The following is a 16,208-nucleotide window of genomic DNA, read 5'->3' on the forward strand; positions in this document are numbered from 1 at the left end:
ACACCTCTGGAAAGACAGTGATTATGTGTGAGTGAGGTGAAAGTGTTGAGTGATGATGAAAGTATTTTCTTTTTGGGGATTTTCTTTCTTTTTTTTGGGTCACCCTGCCTTGGTGGGAGACAGCCGACTTGTTGAAAAATAAAATATATATACAGTGGACCCCCGGTTAACGATATTTTTTCACTCCATAAGTATGTTCAGGTGCCAGTACTGACCGAATTTATTCCCATAAGGAATATTGTGAAGTAGATTAGTCCATTTCAGACCCCCAAACATACACGTACAAACACACTTACATAAATACACTTACATAATTGGTCGCATTCGGAGGTAATCGTTATGCGGGGGTCCACTGTATATACATATATTTTTTTTTTTCAACAAACCAGCCACATCCCACCAAGGCAAGTGACCCACAAAGAAAGAAAATCCCCCAAAAAGAAAATACTTTAATCATCATTCAACACTTTCACCTCACACACACATAATCACTGGTTTTGCAGAGGTGCCCAGAACACAACAGTTTAGAAGCATACACGTATAAAGATACACAACATATCCCTCCAAACTGCCAATATCCCGAACCCCTCCTTTAAAGTGCAGGCCTTGTACTTCCAATTTCCAGGACTCAAGTTCGGCTGTATAAAAATAACCGGTTTCCCTGAATCCCTTCACTAAATATTACCCTGCTCACACTCCAACAGCTCGCCAGGTCCCAAATACCATTCGTCTCTATTCACTTCTGTCTAACACGCTCACGCACGCTTGCTGGAGGTCCAAGCCCCTCGCCCACAAATCCTCCTTTACCCCCTCCCTCCAACCTCTTCGAGGACGACCCTTACCCCGCCTTGCTTCCCCAACAGATTTATACGCTCTCCATATCATTCTATTTTGATCCTTTCTCTCTAAATGACCAAACCACCTCAACAACCCTTCTTCAGCTCTCTGACTAATACTTTATTAACTCCACACCTTCTCCTAATTTCCACATTCTGAATTTTCTGCATAATATTTACACCACACGTTGCCCTTAGACCGGACATCTCCACCGCCTCCAACCACCTCCTCACTGCAGCATTTACAACCCAAGCTTCACACCCATATAAGAGTGTTGGTACCACTATACTTTCATACATTCCCTTCTTTGCCTCTATAGATAACATTTTTTTTGTCTCCATGTATACCTCAATGCACCACTCACCGTTTTTCCTTCATCATTTCTATGATTAACCTCATCCTTCATAAATCCATCCGCTGACACATCAACTCCCAAATATCTGAAAACATTCACTTCTGGTCACTGTATTACAGAATGGATATAAATGCTCTGGAAAATGTACGGAGGAGGATGACAAAGATGATCCCATGTATCAGAAATCTTCCCTATGAGGATAGACTGAGGGCCCAGAATCTGCACTCTCAAAAGGCAGGGATGTAAATAGTGTGCTGAAAATTTCCAGCCAAGACAGGACTCGCAGCAATGGTTTCAAGTTGGAAAAATTCAGATTTAGAAAGGATATAGAAAAGCACTGGTTTGGTAATAGAGTTGTGGATGAGTGGAACAAACTCTCGAGTTCAGTTATTCAGGTCACAACATTGTGTAGTTTTAAAAATAGGTTAAATAAATACGTGAGTGGGTGTGGGTGGGTGTGAGTTGGACCTGACTAGCTTGTGCTGCTGGGTCTGGTGCAGTGCTCCATCCTTGAATGGAGATGACCAGACTGGGTGGGTCATTCGGCTAATCCAGGGGGGGGTTCATTGGTCTAATCCGGGGGGGGGACATGGACCTGCTCCGCATGGGTCAGTAGGCCTGTTGCAGTGTTCCTTGTTTCTTATGTTCTTATGTTCCATACTCTTCCTAATTTGTTATCCAATTTTTCTTTATCTAATTTGATACCCTCATCACCTTACTCTTCTCTATGTTCACTTTCAACTTTCTACCTTTACACACACTCCCAAATTCGTCCACTAACCTTCGCAATTTTTCTTTAGAATCTCCCATAAGCACAGTATCATCAGCAAAAAGTAACTGTCAATTCCCATTTTGTATTTGATTCCCCATAATTTAATCCCACTCCTCTCCCAAACACCCTAGCATTTACTTCTTTTACAACCACATCTATAAATATATTAAACAACCATGGTAACATTACACATCCCTGTCTAAGACTTACTTTTACTAGGAAGTAATCTCCCTCTCTAATACACACCCTAACCTGAGCCTCACTGTCCTCATAAAAACTCTTTACAGCATTTAGTAACTTACCACCTATTCCATATACTTGCAACATCTGCCACATTGCTCCCCTATCCACTCTATCATATGCCTTTTCTAAATCCATAAATGCAATAAAAACTTCCCTACCTTTATCTAAATACTGTTCACATATATGCTTCAATGTAAACACTTGATCTACACATACCCTACCCACTCTAGAACCTCCTTGCTCATCCGCAATTGTACATTCTGTCTTTCCCCTAATTCTTTTAATAATAACCCTACCATGCACTTTTCCTGGTATACTCAGTAAACTTATTCCTCTATAATTTTTACAATCTCTTTTGCCCCCCTTCCCTTTATATAAAGGGACTATACATGTGCTCCGCCAGTCCCTAGGTACCTTCCCCTCTTTCATACATTTATTAAACAAAAATACCAACCACTTTAACACTGTCCCCCCCCCCCCTGCTTTTAATTTTTCTGCCATGACCCCGTCAGTTCCAGCTGCTTTACCCACTTTCATTGTACGTAATGCCTCACGCACCTCCCCCACACTCACATCCTGCTCTACTTCACTCCTACAAGATGGTATACCTCCCTGGCCAGTGCTTGAAATTACCGCCTCCCTTTTTCGTCGACATTTAAAAGTTCCTCAAAATATTCTCGCCATCTACCCAATACCTCCATCTCCCCATCTACTAACTCCCCTACTCTGTTTTGAACTGACAAATCCATTCGTTCCCTAGGCTTTCTTAACTTGTTTAACTCACTCCAAATTTTTTTCTTGTTTTCATTAAAATTTCCTTACAGTGCCTCTCCCACTCTATCATCCTTACTCTCCTTTTGCACTCTCTCACCACTCTCTTCACCTTTCTTTAACTCTCCATATACTCTCCTCTTCTTATAACAGTTTTGCTTTGTAAAACCTCTCATAAGCTACCTTTTTCTCTTTTATCACACCCTTTACTTCATCATTCCACCAATCACTCCTCTTTCCTCCTGCACTCACCCTCCTATAACCACAGACTTCTGCCCCACATTCTAATACTGCATTTTTAAAACTATTCCAATCCTCTTCAACCCCCCCACTACTCATACTTGCATAGCCCACCTTTCTACCAATAGTTGCTTATACAGTGGAACCTCAAAAATCGAACTTAATCCATTCCAGGAGCTAGTTCTAAATTCGAAAAGTCTGAAATTCGAAGCAATATTTCCCATAAGAAATAATGGAAATACTATTAATCCGTTCCAGAAACCCAAAAATATTCACACAAAAAATATATTTTATAGAGTTTAATTACAGTTTTACATACAACAAATACTATAGTTTTTAATTATGTATAGTAATACATATAAAATAACATTTTTACTTACCTTTATTGAAGATTGGTGATGGCATCTGGAAGATAGGGAGGAGGAGAGAGGGAGTTGGGGTTAGTGTTTGGCAGGAGAATCCCCCTCCATGAGGACTTCAGGTAAAGCCCTCTCTGGGGTTACTTCCCTTCTCTGTCTTTTAATGCCACTAGGGCCATCTTGAGAGTCACTGGGCCCCTGTCTCATAAAATAACTGTCCACAGTCCTCTGTCTCTGGCGCCTCTTTAACATTTCCCTAAAATGGAACATGGTTCTGTCACTGAACTTGTTGCAAAGATGGCTTGTTTCAGCTTGCTCAGGGTGGTACTTCTGCACAAACATTTGGACATCATTCCACTTGGCACAGATCTTCTTAATCTTTGAAGAAGGCACCTCATCAATTCGCTATATTAACACCTTTCACAACATCAGCTTCCTTGATTTGTTCTTTCTTTGACAGGATAGAACCAATGGTCGAATTGTTTTTCCCATACATCCTGGCAAGCTCAACAAGTCTCACACCACTCTCATACTTCTGTATTATTTCCTTCTTCACATCTATGGTGATTCTCACTTTCTTTACCACAGGGGTACCACTAGCAAGTTTCTTTGGGCCCATGGCAGCTTATTTCACAGTCCCACAAGCACTAAACACAACGAAATAATTGTAAAATGCATGAATGAGAGCGCAGTTTAGTGTTCACTCAAGCATAAACAAAGCTAGACTGCTCACGGCGCCTGCGCGGGGATGCGGACAGAGCGGGCGGCAGACAGGTCCCATACCCGGCGGTCCAAAAATAGGGGCGTGTTTGATAATAGGGACACAGTTTGTCCAAAAAAATGGTCCTATTTTTTGAAACGTTCGATATGTGATATGTTCGCTTTTTGAGGTTCCACTGTATCTCACCCGAACTTTCTCCTCCCTTAGTTTATACACTTTCACCTCCCTCTTACTTCTTGTTGCCATTTTCCTCTTGTTCCATCTACCTCTTACTCTAACTGTAGCTACAACTAAATAATGATCCGATATATCAGTTGCCCCTCTATAAATGTGTACATCCTGGAGCCTACTCATCACCCTTTTATCCACCAATTCATAATCTAACAAACTATTTTCATTACGTGCTATATCATACCTTGTATACTTATTTATCCTCTTTTTCATAAAATATATGTTACTTATTGCCAAACCTCTTTCTACACATAGCTCAGTTAAAGGCTCCCCATTTTCATTTATCCCTGGCACCCCAAATTTACCTACTTCTCCTTCCACAACATTTTTACCCACTTTAGCATTGAGATCCCCAACCCCAAGTACTCTCTTACTTGGTTCAAAACTCCCCATGCACTCACTCAGCATTTCCCAAAATCTATCTCTCTCCTCTACACTTCTCTGTTCTCCAGGTGCAAAAATGCTTACTATAACCTACTTTTCACATCCAACCCTTATTTTACTCCACACAATCCTTGAAGTTATGCATTTATGTTCCCTCTTTTCCTGCTATAACATGTCCTTTAACATTATTGCTACTTCTTCTTTAGCTCTAACTCTATTTGAAACCCCTTACCTAATCCTGTTTATTTCTCCCCACTGAAACTCTCCCACCCCCTTCAGCTTTGTTTCATTTAAAGCCACAACATCCAGCTTCTTCTCATTCATAACATCCACAATCATGTCTTTCTTATCATTTGCACAACATCCACGCACATTCAAACATCCCACTTTGACAGGTTTTTCTTTCTTTTTCTTTTTAATAGGCTATACGGGAAAAGGGGTTACTAGCCCATTGTTCCCGGCATTTTAGTTGACTTTTACAACACGCATGGCTTATGGGGGAAAGATTTTTATTCCACTTCCCCATGGACATGAAAGGAAAAGCAATAAGACCAAGAACTATTAAGATAAAATCAAAGAAAACTCAGATGAGTGTGTATACATAAACATGTACATATATGTGTAGTGTGATGTAAGTGTAAGTAGAAGTAGCAAGATGTACCTGAAATCTTGCATGTTTATGAGACAGAAAAAAGACACCAGGAATCCTACCGTCATGTAAAACAATTACAGGCTTTCGTTTTACACTCACTTGGCGGTATGGTAGTACCTTCCTGGGTGGATGCTGTCTACCAGCCTACTACTATAATATGTATGTAATTTTTTTTTTTTTCAAGAAGTCGGCCGTCTCCCAGCGAGGCAGGGTGACGCAAAAAGAAAATCCTCAAAAAGAAAATACTTTCATCATCATTCAATATTTTCACCTCACTCATAATGAACTTGACTTATTGCTGACTATACCATAAGTGTGTCCTCATCAGATTATAGGATGAGAGAAGAGTTATAATCACATACAGAGTAAGATTATCAAAGAATATGAAAGAAAGATGAAAGACTTCTTAACATTGTCAACAGGAGAACTAGGAGAGACCATTATTGTAAGTTGTGGAAGAGGAGGGCCTGAAAGGATACAAGAAATTTCTTTGAAGAGCGATAAAACAATGGTTTTAAGAGGAGGTAGTAAATGCTACTACCACTGGAATTTAAAAATAAACAGATTAAGAAGTGGAGATGGGACAACTTGAGCATAGCTTTGCTCCAATAGCTTCAAATAGGTACATACACTACAAATTTATGCATTTTATAAAAATGAGTGATGATGAGAAATAGGAGACTTGTTTTGTATAGCTTAACCTTAAATATGTTTGTTCACAGTTCTCAAGCAGATGTGCGGTCCTTCCTAAAAGGAATGCAGTTGGTGGAGAGTGAGTACCAGATGGGTAACACCAAGATCTTTATGCGAGAGTCACAGAAACAGAAATTGGACTCTCAACTCCACCAGACTATCTTGTCTCGTATCATTGTTATCCAGCGGTGGTATCGCACTATCCACCAGCGGCGGCACTTCCTGGCATTCAAAAAAGCTGTTGTGAGAATTCAGGTGAGTAAAAATTACATTATAATAAATTTTTAGAAGCTCCTTTTCAGGAGCTTGAAAATATTTTATATCAAAATGCTGTAATTTTTATAGAAAATGAACACTGGCTGTGATTTAACTTAGGGCATGAAATAACTTCTCTATTTTTTGGGAGGAAAGGGAGTCCAAGATTATGCTTGTGCATACATCTACACAAGGCAAGGAGGAAGAGGGGTGGATAGGTAGACTTGCTAGCTAGTTAGGAACCTTATTAGCCTGGAAACAGACCACACAGTTCACAGATTTGGCAACAAGGAAACAATACATGCTGCCAGTCTGTTGGTAAAAAACATTTGTGCTGATCAAGACATTAATAAAGAAAACATTTTGCCACAAGTGACTTCTTCAGTCATAATATTGAAGAGTTCTGAAGAAGTCACTTGTAATGAACTGTTTTCCTTTATAAATCTTTTCATTAGTGCATAAGTGTTTTCTGCCTTTAACTTGTTATCACCATACTGCTTCCTCCATACTGCCAGTCTGCCTCTTCTTCACTTTCTTCCATTATGAGAGAAGTGGAGAGAGGGGTAAGTGGAGTGAGTTGACAAATAATTTGAATCTTGAAACACTTTTTATATTTTATTCTATGTTCTTGTTGAAAGGTTTAATTAGGTATCTCTCGAAGAGGGACCTTTTGGTGGCTGCCTGAATTTTTTTTTTTTTTTTTTTACTTTCTTTTCAATTTTATTTCACCCATTACTCAAGAACCCCTCATCCCACTGGATTCCAATCTTGAAGGATTGTTTACAGTAACAAGAGCCAGGCTCTAGGAAAACTTAGCATGTACAAATGCCCTATGAGTGAAGTTATTGAACCCATTCCCAGCATCCTGGAATGGCTTGAATAACCTTCAAAACCCTCATTGGCATACCTTCAGATGTTTGAAAAAAGTGCATCCTAATTTGGAAATGGCGGAGAGTGAAATTCAGGTGGGTAGGTGCAGATTTAACTATTTTATATGTTAACCCTTTCAGGGTCCGTGCCGAAGCTCTCACTTCCCACTCACTCTCCGGGCGAATTTTGACTCTCCTTTTCACAACTTACAGTTCTAAGACTGATGGAAGTGGATCTGAAGAGGAATTCTATGGTTTTGAACCATATGGTACCATTGTATCATATGGTACAATGGTGCCATGTCATACAATGGTATATGGTACAATGGTACCACATGGTACAATGTACCATATAGTACATTGTTCCATATTGTACATTATACCATATGGTACATTGTACCATATGGTACAGGGTACAGGGACCCTAATGGAAATAAGTCTGTCTGACTTTTTTGGGTTTTCCTAGGTTCTCCAAACATATGCTGCTATGTATGATAATCTATGTAACTGTATTTGTGTATTCCTAAATAAACTTACTTACAATGCCACATGTGCTTGAGTAAGTTTATTCAGGTGTACACAAATACAGTTACATAGATTATCATACATAGCAGCATATGTATAAAATCCTAGGATAACCCAGAAAAGTCATGGTGACTTATTTCCATAGGGATCACTGTATCTGTACCATATGGTGTCCTGTACTGTATGGCACCCTATACCATATGGTACCCTATACCATATGGTACCCTGTACCATATGGTACCCTGTACCATATGGTACCCTGCACCTTATGGTACCCTGTACCATATGGTACCCTGTACCATATGGTACCCTGTAACATATGATAACGTGTATCATATGGTCAGTAGGTATTGGTGCCAGGAGGCACCAGCCAGGATTGAGTGAGTGGTGACACAAGTCACTGACTCAGCAGTTTCCAAGACAAAGCGCTTTGTCATCCACTTCGAGGAACATGCCCAGTGGCTGTACATTTGTAAATATATAATAGAACATTACTAATATACAACATCTTTGCATATTTTTGTTGTGAACAATTATTGTAAACGAAGTAATTATGAAAATATTAGTGTGTGTATTGTGTTGAATACAACACACTAAACACACTATTGTGCAATGGTACCATAATGTACCATTGCACTGTATGGTACCATTGTATCATATGGTACCATTGTACCAAATGGCACCATTGTACCATATTCTACCATATGGTACCATTGTATCATATGGTGCCATTGTACCATATGGTACCATTGCACCCTATGGCACCATTGTACCATATGGTACCATTGTATTCACCACAATAACCACACTAATATTTTCATCATTTTGTTTACAAAAACTTGTAAACAAGTTTTGTAAGCAGTATAATGATAAATTAATGCAGTTATTGTGTTGAATACAATGAGTGTACACTTACACAATATACATTATATTGGTCTCACAGGCCACAAATGTTACTAGAAAAAGAAAAAAAATTAGAGAAGAAAAGAAAACATATAAAAAACGTGAAATAAAAAAATGCGATTTTGTGGAAGTCGCTGATGTTGCCGCCACCCGGTCATTTTAGGTCAACTTCCCGCTGCTGTATCTCGGTAAGTACTGATCAGAATTTTTTTTTTATTACCTTCACAAAAATATTATCTTTAATTCTGTAAGATTTTTTTTTTTTTTTTTTTTTTTTTTTTTTTTTTTTTTTTTTTTTTTTTCAAAAATTTCTTGGACACTGGGGCACCCCTTCAGATTTTGGCCTTGGACTCTGAAAGGGTTAAATTGTGTGAAATTTTGATTACCACTTGTCACAGTCAAAATATTTGCATTTATCTCTCCTGAATGGCTTCATTATTTTATGGGTGATGATTCTTATGGCCAAGATAGTACCCATTCACTTCAATTTGTATATTGGTAAATTTGTTAGTGCAATAAACACTTTTTAAAGCATGCAATCATTAGACTTATTATCAAAGCCCCAAAATTAAAGTGCTCATAGTATTCTCATTAACCCTTTGACTGTCGCAGGCCCCTTTCTGAAACTGTCATTCTATGTCTCAAAATATTCGAAAAAAAAAATTATTTTTTCTTGCCAAAATGTTAGGATTATTTTACTGAGTGTTTTAAGCCAAAAAAAATTTTTGTCATCAGTACTTACCAAGATACAGAGGCGCAAAGTTGGCAGAAAATGAGCTGCGTATGGCAACAGCGGCGAATGCCGCCCACCCGGTATTCTTTTATTTACTCCAATTCGAAGGTTTCTTGTATTTTCCAATATTTTTCTTTTCTAAATAACTTATGTGGCCTGTGAGACCAAAGTAAGGTGCATTGTTCAAATATACACTCATTGTTTACAACACAATAACTGAACAAACATTATCACTATTAGTTTGTGTATAAAACTTTTTACACAAACAAACAATACAAAACATTGTTTATTACTATTGTTCCATAATATATATACATATGTACAGTCACTGAACACTTTCCTAGAACTGTTGCAGCTTGTGGAACTCTCTGAAACATGGTTATATGCAGAGTGGTACTTGACACTCCTCACACATAAAACGAGTGTCTCAGCGTGTTTGTGGGCATTTTGTGGTATGTCTACATACAAAACACCTCTTCTGAGCATTTTACTTGAAAGCAGTAGGAGGCAGCTGTATGGGGTAGTGATCACCAGGCCTCAAACGAGATGGTGTGTGTTAGTAATTTCGTGGGCGCTGGTCTATTGCAGGTATTGCTCCTTGGTACTTGGCGATTATTTGTCTGATGACTGATAAACAAAATTTACCATATTTTGGCTTGTTGTTGGTCCTCAACTTGTATACGTTATAAGCATTTAGCATGGAAATATCAAGAAGACGGAAAAAAAAGTTTTATGTATCACTTATAACTCTTACGTACACAATCAGCAAACCCAGTCTGCATGTCACATTTGTCCACTAAGCACATATTGAGGTTGTAGTCCATGACAGCTGCAGGTTTTAGAATGGGTTCATTGGTCTCTCTATTGTACCTGCCAATGTGTGCCATTTCATTTCAGTGAACTGATGTCAACAATGTGATAGCACGTGTCATGCCATCGAAATGCCATGATGTCCTTGGCAGCAAAGGCCTGCACCTCACCTCTGCGAGTGCCAGCGTCAAACCTTGGCATATGTTTATGATTACCACGCACTGTACCACACATGTCTGTCAGGTTCACTCGCAAGAAATCACTGAGTGTGGGGCTTGTGTACCAGTTATCAGTATACAATATGTGCCCCTTACCAAGATATGGTTCCGTCATTGTTCGAACCACATCACAGAGATACCCAATAACTTCCTGGTATCTCTCAATGTATTACTGCCAGTGTACACAATGATATCCAAAACGAGACCACTTTCGCAATCACACAGTACAAATAACTTTATACCAAAGCGTTTCCTCTTGCTTGGTATGTATTGTTTGAATGAGAGTCTTCCTTTGAATAAAATCAAAGACTCATCAATAACAAGCTTCCTGAAGGGATAAAAATACGTGCAACACTTTTGTTTCAGGTAAACACATTTCTGATCTTATATAACCTGTCGCTTCTGTCAGGCCTGGTTTTGTCTGAGAAGTGTAACATACGTAACAGTATCAAAAAACAATTCACACCTATAATGTCACTAAAACCTGGGGTTGAAATCAGGTGTTCTGTTGACCAGTATGTGGTGACAGTGTGCTTATACACATGTGGCATAAGCATTATTGTGGCAAAAAACAGGTACATCTCTGCCACAGTTGTGTCCTTCCACTGGTGTAGCCGTGATCTTCGTGAGAGAATTGTATTTGCCATGGTGTACTCATAGTATGTGTTGGTTTCCCTGACAATAATGTCCATCAGGGGTTCATCAAAGAATAACTGAAAGCATTCCAGTTCAGTAGCATTGTTCCCAAGTGTACACGATGGCCATATTCCACTTTGTGTTTCATCAAAGTCATGGGGACTGGGAACAAACTCGTCACCTTGCTGCCAATCCCAGATACGGTCTGGTGGTGGGTTCTGAATATTGAAACGTGGTTGTGGTTGTGCAGGTTGTGGAAGTGTGGGGTTGGGTGAGGCTGGTTGTAGTTGTGCACAGTCAGGAGCGTCGGTAGTAGCGTGGCCCGCTGCTGGTGCCACATGACTCATGCCACCATCACTATCACCACCACCACCTGCTGCCTCACTCACATCATTCATAATTTTCCCTCTGTTAGCTTTGTGATAGGTGATCCGTTTATCGTTATGTTAAGAGGTACATCTGTAGCTCTGTTACCAAACTGAATGAAGTAGGTTTTGTCAGTGTTTAGTGTAAGTTTGTTAGTCCTCATCCAGGTAGATATTTTCTGTAATTCGGTGTTTACAGTATTGGTTAGCGTGACTGGGCTCGGGTGAGAGAAGACGTATGTAGTGTCATCTGCAAAAAGTGTGGGTTTGAGTAATTGCGAAGCATTTGGTAGGTCTTTTATGTATAGGAGAAAAAGAAGAGGGCCAAGGACACTTCCCTGTGGGACACCAACTGTAATTGGTTGTGCGGAAGAGCTTGCACCATTTGCGTACACATATTGGCTTCTGTTGCTGAGGTAAGACTTGAGGTAGTTGAGAGAGTGCCCTCTAATACCATAGTGTGACAATTTTACGTGGAGCAAGTCATGGTCAACTGTATCAAAAGCTTTACGTAAGTCAATGAAGATCCCCAGTGGGACTTCTTTTTTCTCTATTGCAGTGTATATATGTTCTAGCATGTGTATAATAGCATCATTAGTATTTTTATTAGGCCTGAATCCAAATTGGCAGGGGTTGAGAATGTTTTGGGAGATGAGGTAGGAGTAGATTCGTTTATGAATTAATTTTTCGAAGATTTTTGAGAGAGGGTGTAAATTGGATATTGGCCAATAGTTATTCAACTCTGTTTGGTCTCCTCCTTTATGGATCGGGGTGACCCTTGCTATTTTGAGAACTGTAGGGAAGGTGGAGGATTCAATGGATTTGTTAAAGAGTGTTGCAATGATTGGTGATAGTACTTGTGACGCTTTTTTGTATATAAAGGGTGGTAAGGTATTTAAATCTCCTATGCAACAGTTAGACAACTTTATTCCGAAACGTTTCGCCTACACAGTAGGCTTCTTCAGTCGAATACAGAAAGTAGGCAGGAACAGTAGAGATGTGAAGACGATGTAATCAGTCCATCACCCTTAAAGTCGTAGAATTTGAGGTTGTCAGTCCCTCGGCCTGGAGAAGTTCAGTTCCATAGTCAGGAACTATCTGAAGATCAAGCGACAGTGCGGAGACTTAAATACTGTCGGAAAGAGAGGTGCAGGGTAGTAGTAGTAGTAGTAGTAGTAGTAGTAGTAGTAGTAGTAGTAGTGAGAGGCAACTGAGAGGTCATGTCCCTCTCAGATCCAACCCTTCTCACTTGAAAAGCTTGTCCAAGGTTTTCTGTACCAAGATGCCACGTGTTGCAGTGTCTGACAAGATGAACATCAAAATGGTATACAATACCGACAGGTTGTTAGGTAAGACACATATGCAACAGTTAGACAACTTTATTCCGAAACGTTTCGCCTACACAGTAGGCTTCTTCAGTCGAATACAGAAAGTAGGCAGGAACAGTAGAGATGTGAAGACGATGTAATCAGTCCATCACCCTTAAAGTCGTAGAATTTGAGGTTGTCAGTCCCTCGGCCTGGAGAAGTTCAGTTCCATAGTCAGGAACTATCTGAAGATCAAGCGACAGTGCGGAGACTTAAATACTGTCGGAAGGAGAGGTGCAGGGTAGTAGTAGTAGTAGTAGTAGTAGTAGTAGTGAGAGGCAACTGAGAGGTCATGTCCCTCTCAGATCCAACCCTTCTCACTTGAAAAGCTTGTCCAAGGTGTTTTCTGTACCAAGATGCCACGTGTTGCAGTGTCTGACAAGATGAACATCAAAATGGTATACAATACCGACAGGTTGTTAGGTAAGACACATATGCAACAGTTAGACAACTTTATTCCGAAACGTTTCGCCTACACAGTAGGCTTCTTCAGTCGAATACAGAAAGTAGGCAGGAACAGTAGAGATGTGAAGATGATGTAATCAGTCCATCACCCTTAAAGTCGTAGAATTTGAGGTTGTCAGTCCCTCGGCCTGGAGAAGTTCAGTTCCATAGTCAGGAACTATCTGAAGATCAAGCGACAGTGCGGAGACTTAAATACTGTCGGAAGGAGAGGTGCAGGGTAGTAGTAGTAGTAGTAGTAGTAGTAGTAGTAGTAGTAGTAGTGAGAGGCAACTGAGAGGTCATGTCCCTCTCAGATCCAACTCACTTGAAAAGCTTGGCATCTTGGTACAGAAAACACCTTGGACAAGCTTTTCAAGTGAGAAGGGTTGGATCTGAGAGGGACATGACCTCTCAGTTGCCTCTCACTACTACTACTACTACTACTACTACCCTGCACCTCTCCTTCCGACAGTATTTAAGTCTCCGCACTGTCGCTTGATCTTCAGATAGTTCCTGACTATGGAACTGAACTTCTCCAGGCCGAGGGACTGACAACCTCAAATTCTACGACTTTAAGGGTGATGGACTGATTACATCGTCTTCACATCTCTACTGTTCCTGCCTACTTTCTGTATTCGACTGAAGAAGCCTACTGTGTAGGCGAAACGTTTCGGAATAAAGTTGTCTAACTGTTGCATATGTGTCTTACCTAACAACCTGTCGGTATTGTATACCATTTTGATGTTCATCTTGTCAGACACTGCAACACGTGGCATCTTGGTACAGAAAACACCTTGGACAAGCTTTTCAAGTGAGAAGGGTTGGATCTGAGAGGGACATGACCTCTCAGTTGCCTCTCACTACTACTACTACTACTACTACTACTACTACCCTGCACCTCTCCTTCCGACAGTATTTAAGTCTCCGCACTGTCGCTTGATCTTCAGATAGTTCCTGACTATGGAACTGAACTTCTCCAGGCCGAGGGACTGACAACCTCAAATTCTACGACTTTAAGGGTGATGGACTGATTACATCGTCTTCACATCTCTACTGTTCCTGCCTACTTTCTGTATTCGACTGAAGAAGCCTACTGTGTAGGCGAAACGTTTCGGAATAAAGTTGTCTAACTGTTGCATATGTGTCTTACCTAACAACCTGTCGGTATTGTATACCATTTTGATGTTCATTTAAATCTCCTGCCTTGTTTTTCAGTGCGTTGATAATAATGGAGACTTCGTATGGGTTAGTCGGAGCTAGGAACAGTGTGTTCGGGTAGTTGCCAGTGAGGTAGTCATTTGGTGGGGTATCTGAGCTTGGGATTTTATTGGCAAGGTTTTGACCTATAGTGGAGAAGAAATCATTGAGTCTGTTTGCTGTTTCTGTTGGTGGGAGTTGGGGTTCATCTGATTTTGCTAATTTTATTTCACTATGTCGTGATATCTTTTTTGTTCCCAGAATTTCTGATAGGGTCTTCCAGGTCTTTTTTATATCACCTTGTAAGTTGGATAATCTGTTCTCATAATACAATTTTTTTGCCCTTCTTATCAGGCTGGTTAGGATTGACGTGTAACGTTTTGTTTGGTCTCTGGTTATGTGACCCATTCTGTACTGTTTTTCATATCGGTGTTTTGTATTTATGGATTTGAGAATGCTGGGTGTTAGCCAGGGACTGTTCAGTCTCTTAGCTGTCATCTGTTTAGTTTTTTTAGGGCAGTGCTTGTTATAAAGGTATTGGGTCTTTTTTAGAAAATTATTAAAACATTCATCAAAATCTGTATAGATTTCTAGCTCAGTGTGCCAGTCAATGTTTGTTACTGCTGTTGTGAAGTTATTAATGGCTGCCTCATTGTGAAGTCTGAAGGTGACTTTAGTAGTGTCTTGGGGTATTTTACCAAGAGTTGTTATGAGGAAAGTAGGGTAGTGGTCTGTGGTATTATCTGTAATTATGCCTGATTTTAAAGGGGATATGGTGTTGGTCCAGATGTGGTCAAGTAGGGAAACACTAGTCTCTGTAACTCTTGTAGGTTTTGTTACTGTTGGTAGCAACATGCAGTTACTCATTGTGTTTGTGAATTCAATAATGTGTGGGTCCTGGTCTTGCAGGAGATTTATATTGAAGTCACCTGAGAGTAGTAAGTGATCTTTGTTCATGCGTGCATCAGTTATCATACTTCCTAGGTTTTGACTAAATTGGCTAATGTTTGATTGTGGAACTCTGTAGATGTTTATCACTGTGAGAGGTTTTTGTAGGTATTTGGATTTGAATTTAGCTATTATATATTCCCCATGTTCATCCCTTGTGCAAGTATTAGTGATACATTCTAGTTGGTCTGAGTAGTATATAGCAGTGCCACCCCCTTGTTGGTCTGGCCTACAGTTGTGTATGGCTGTGTAACCAGGAATGGCATAGACATCTGTAGTATCAGGCTTTAGCCAGGTTTCAGTTAGTGTAATGATGGACATATTGGCATGCAAGGAATTTAGTAATGCTAGGAGGTCATCATAATGCTTACTTAAAGATCTGATATTGTAGTTAAAGATAGTTATGTTGTTGTTGGCTCTGAGAAGTGCCTTTGATTGTTCTGCTGTGTAGTAATTACAGTTACTGTTTGATTCATTTAAGTCATTAAATAAGAGGTTGGTATCAGGATCAATGCTTGTAATCATAAGATTTGTAGTGAATCTATAGTTAGAATTAAGTAAAAAATAAAGTAAATATTCTAAAGCTAAAAAAAAAAAAAAAATAGCACCTGAATTATTTAACAAATGTAAAAATAATGAGCTAAGGTAGTTTTTTAAACCTAAAATAAAGGAGACAGTAT

At 39.7% G+C, this 16,208-nt stretch overlaps 1 protein-coding gene across 4 annotated transcripts in view; it reads left to right on the forward strand.

The window, feature by feature from the left end:
* Positions 1-16,208, forward strand: part of LOC128686671 (unconventional myosin-IXb) — an 857,686-nt gene that overhangs the window by 477,753 nt on the left and 363,725 nt on the right. For all 4 annotated transcript variants that reach the window (XR_011391908.1, XM_070084324.1, XM_070084325.1 and 1 more), the window contains exon 16: positions 6,288-6,513. Coding sequence is in view for 3 of the 4 variants with exons in the window: in XM_070084324.1 (XP_069940425.1) it covers positions 6,288-6,513 (226 nt within the window). In the remaining variant the exon portion in view is untranslated. The remainder of the gene's footprint in view (positions 1-6,287; positions 6,514-16,208) is intronic.

Source organism: Cherax quadricarinatus, chromosome 12 (assembly GCF_038502225.1).
Source record: "Cherax quadricarinatus isolate ZL_2023a chromosome 12, ASM3850222v1, whole genome shotgun sequence".
In the NCBI taxonomy this organism is placed as follows: Eukaryota; Metazoa; Arthropoda; class Malacostraca; order Decapoda; family Parastacidae; genus Cherax; species Cherax quadricarinatus.